The sequence below is a fragment of the Charadrius vociferus genome, unplaced genomic scaffold (assembly GCF_000708025.1).
Source record: "Charadrius vociferus isolate BGI_N301 unplaced genomic scaffold, ASM70802v2 scaffold330, whole genome shotgun sequence".
In the NCBI taxonomy this organism is placed as follows: Eukaryota; Metazoa; Chordata; class Aves; order Charadriiformes; family Charadriidae; genus Charadrius; species Charadrius vociferus.
In genome coordinates, this window is record NW_009646240.1 from 47,389 (window position 1) to 51,375 (window position 3,987).

The window sequence follows — 3,987 nt, forward strand, 5'->3', positions numbered from 1 at the left end:
TCCTCCTTCCTGCTTCTTCCCACCATCCACCCCCACAAAACCACCCAGCCCCTGCTTTGGAAATCCTCTTGACCTTCCTGTAGGTCTAGGAAAGAACTGGATCTCCCTAGATACTTCTGGATTTTATCAGGTTTAGATGTCTGTCTCCCAGTCTGGACTGATAACATGGGGGGAGGCAGGGGGAGGCTGGCAGGCAGAAGGAATGGGGGAAAACAGAACAAGAAAGCAGGGTTGCCTGTAACTAGAACTGATACAGTATATAATAACCTAAGCTAAATCCTGGTGTAACAGAGCTGCAAAAGCCAGCACCTGGCATCTGACTCCTCCTGGGATCAGAAAGAATCATAGAAGCCAAGTCTGGAGCCCAACTGCTAATTCTGCTGCATAAATGGAAAACAGGTGTTGTTGCTCTTCGAAGTAACAAAATCCAGATGCAGGCATAGTCTGGCGTGACCCTGCTCCATGATGGGCCACTTGGAAGCTAGTATGTCTTGGCCCACTTTAAACCATGTTCTTGCTTCACAGTGAAGCCATTGAAGCTCCTTGGATTTTAGAAAAATTAAAATAGGAAGGCCGAGGAATAATGGCAAGCTAGTGTCAAAACACAGCTGAATGAAATGCCTGTCGTATCCTGATGCGGACGGACCCAGACGCAGACCAATATGATCAATGCTGAAGCCACTTTATTAAAATACTTAAACCATTATATACTTTTTACTACAACGTGGGCTAGCTCTGCGGCTTGTGCTCATTGGTTTCTAGACTTATACACACAAACTATTATTGGTTAAATGCAGCTGTAACTTATTATCTACACTTTGTTACTATTTCTGCCAAGTCAGTCTTTTAATTAATACACATTCCGCATCTGTTGGGGAGTAGCAGTAGTTTCGGTGTCAGCGCATGATTTCCTCCTTCGTGTTGACCTTTAGTACGTGTCCGCTGTTTTCCAAAAAGTTTCCCACATCCTGAGAGTTGAAAACCTATTGGTTAATATTGGTTTTGCTTATCTGCTTCTGTTATACCTTCAGCAACTTGCCCTTCACCACCTGCACAACTCTTCCAGGAACAGCCATATCCACTACCCCAGTCTTCATTACATCCCATCCCATTTAATAAAACACAAAGAATAGCTTGCCACTACTGTTCCTCTTACAAACACCTCGACTATAACGACCTCAGATATTAAAAGACTGCAGAAACTGTTGTTGAGCTCTTGTTTGTGTTTTGGTGGCCTAACTTGATTTGGGATATTTGGGTTCACATGTTGGCACCAATACAAGCCAATCTGGCTCAACTTCTCTCTTCTTTCTGACAGTCCTCCTTCCCCTGAGCCCTGCTATCCACTTCCCTTTCTCTGTCCAAAAGCCAGCCTTGAAAGTAATTACATTTTATTTTAGACTACATTTCCAGGTATATGAGCCTCCAGACATGACTGAAATAAGCAAGATCCTTAAAATAATTTAGAGTTAAACATGTTTAACTGGGATGTTAAACTATTGTAAGCTGTTACTGTGTCTGGACTTTAAAAACAATGGACCAAGAATCCAAGAATATAGTATGCCTTGGTAGTGTGTTTATCATATTTGAGCTGGGATATGGTAAGCTTTATGTTGACACTTGAATTATTGTCAATAATTTTTGAGGATTTTTATTTTTATTTTTCAATGAAATCCAAGACATCCTTTATTGATATATACAAAATTTATGGAGCACATGGAAATATAACGATTGATTCAGCTTTTCTTCCCTTTAGTTTTTCAGATGTCCCAAGGATATATAAAAAGCTTTTACACAACTTACATGTCTTTATATAGTATATAGAGATTATTTCCTTCAGCATTCAGGGTTTTGGGGTTTTTTTTATTTATTTTTATTTTCTGTGACAATGCTGATGAAATGGGGAAGATACATGTCCTTCTTTTTTCTTTTTTTTCTTTTTTTTTCTCTTCTTCTTTTCCAAAATTCCTGGTAGTTCATGCTAGATTTTAGACACTACCTAAGACCTGTATGGTGCTGGGATCTGTACAAACATATAGTAGAGAGTCTTTCATTTCAGTTCTGTGCATGCGTAGCTCTTTAAAGCAATATAGAAAAGGTTTCATGATATCAGCTCTCTGTCTTTAGAAACTTGGAGCTGCCAAGACTGTGTATATACATAAGCATGTGTGAACATGTATACAGATATGCAAATGAATCCCTTTATCTCTTAATAGCATTGGTCAGTGATATAGAAAATTACCCTTTTTTTACATGACTCGTGAACCTTCTATATTTAATTACATGACTCCACTTAATGGAACAGAGTGCACATCACAAAAAATACTCAGGGAGGAGGTGGAGCATTGAGTTACTGACACATCTTGAGACAGAAGCACTTTTTGCTCCCTGTGTTATGCAAGCACCATCTAGTGTACGTCTTAGACCCATCAGCACCATATGACTAGCATACACCCATGTAGGTAGTACAAACACAATGATACATAAACAACTCACTGCTGCTTCATTACATTTCTGACAAGTGGCCAGAGGGAAAAAATCATCATGTGAACCCTGTGTGTTTCTTAACCAATTAAGCAACTACATTTCTGTTCGGTCCCATGCAACAGTAATGACACACTGTTTTTGTGGGTGTATGTTGTTCACATTTCCCTCTGTTGTCAGAAAACATCCTGGATACTTTAGCAAGACTTCAGATAGTTTGCAATTGACTTTTCAGTAAAAACTTGGACTAGGAACTCACTGCCCAGGTAATCATAGAATCATAGAACGGTTTAGGTTGGAAGGTACCATGAAGATCATCTAGTCCCACCCCCCCTGCCATAGGCAGGGACACCTCCCACTAGACCAGGTTGCCCAAGGCCACGTCCAGCCTGGCCTTGAACGCCTCCAGGGATGGAGCTTCCACACCTACCCTGGGCAACCTGTTCCAGTGCCTTACCACCCTCATAGTGAAAAATTTCTTCCCAATATCTAATCTAAATCTACCCTCTTCCAGTTTAAAGCCATTCCCCTTCATCCCCCTCATCCCTTAGTTTTCCCAGCAAACAAGATACAATCATCTCAAATATTTCCAGCTCAGAGACTGAACATTAAAAGGATCTGGTTCCAATTTTGCCTGTGCTGAATGGAAATGGACTGATGGTCTGCAAAATATTTCTGTATATGATCTGGCTGACTATCACAACAAGGCCTTGTGTGGTCTGAAAACGAGATTACAAGTGCACATGCATGCACAGAGCATCCTCCTGCTACTTCGAGAAAATGGAGGGTGGTTGCTAAGCAACAGTCTATACACTTTCCAAAGCAGATAGTCCTCAAATAAGGCTATGGGGCTGGAAAAGGTTGTCCCCCACCTGCAAATGAACTGTCACCGTTCTTCAGATCCCAAAGCCTGTGTGTGAAGAAAACCGAATCCTCTCCCTTTACAAAAAAAAAAAGCAAAGTCATTCTAAACAAGATCCGCCCCCCCACCTCCGCCCCCCCACGACCCCCGCCCCCACCTCCCCCCCCCCGCCCCCCCAAAAGTCAACCAACATTAAAAAATAAAACTCGGTGATTTATATGTATGAGGTGAAGCCTCTTTCCATGTCTGTGAAATATTTCCCTGGAGCTTAAAGACAGAGTTTCACATTTTCAAAGAAAGCATCTAATTTTGAGTCCTCCACTTGCCAGGTGCCAAACTACAGACTAATACTATTCAGCACCTATGAAAATCAAGCCCTCCAGCCATGCTTACAAAATAAAACTTCAACAAGAACACAAGTATAGGTCCCTGATTTTGGGAAATGCAGAGCATTCAACACTTCTGAAAGTCAAACAACTTCAAAGGGATCTACAAAGGGATTTAGATAGTTACACTCTACTTAATTTCCGCTTCAGTTATCTCTGCAATTAGCCAGTTGTGGAGAACCAATACCAGATGCAATTTTTTCTCAACATTGCTATTGTGCCACCATTTTCTGGGAGGACCATCTTCTTCATGGT

At 41.2% G+C, this 3,987-nt stretch overlaps 1 protein-coding gene across 1 annotated transcript in view; it reads right to left on the reverse strand.

The window, feature by feature from the left end:
- The window catches only part of LOC104283458 (synaptotagmin-4-like), a 9,537-nt gene extending 8,461 nt beyond the window's left edge, over nucleotides 1–1,076 (reverse strand). Inside the window, exon 1 of the mRNA XM_009881667.1 lies at nucleotides 1,026–1,076. Coding sequence (XP_009879969.1) covers nucleotides 1,026–1,076 — 51 coding nt within the window. The remainder of the gene's footprint in view (nucleotides 1–1,025) is intronic.
- Between the last annotated feature and the right edge of the window lie 2,911 nt (nucleotides 1,077–3,987).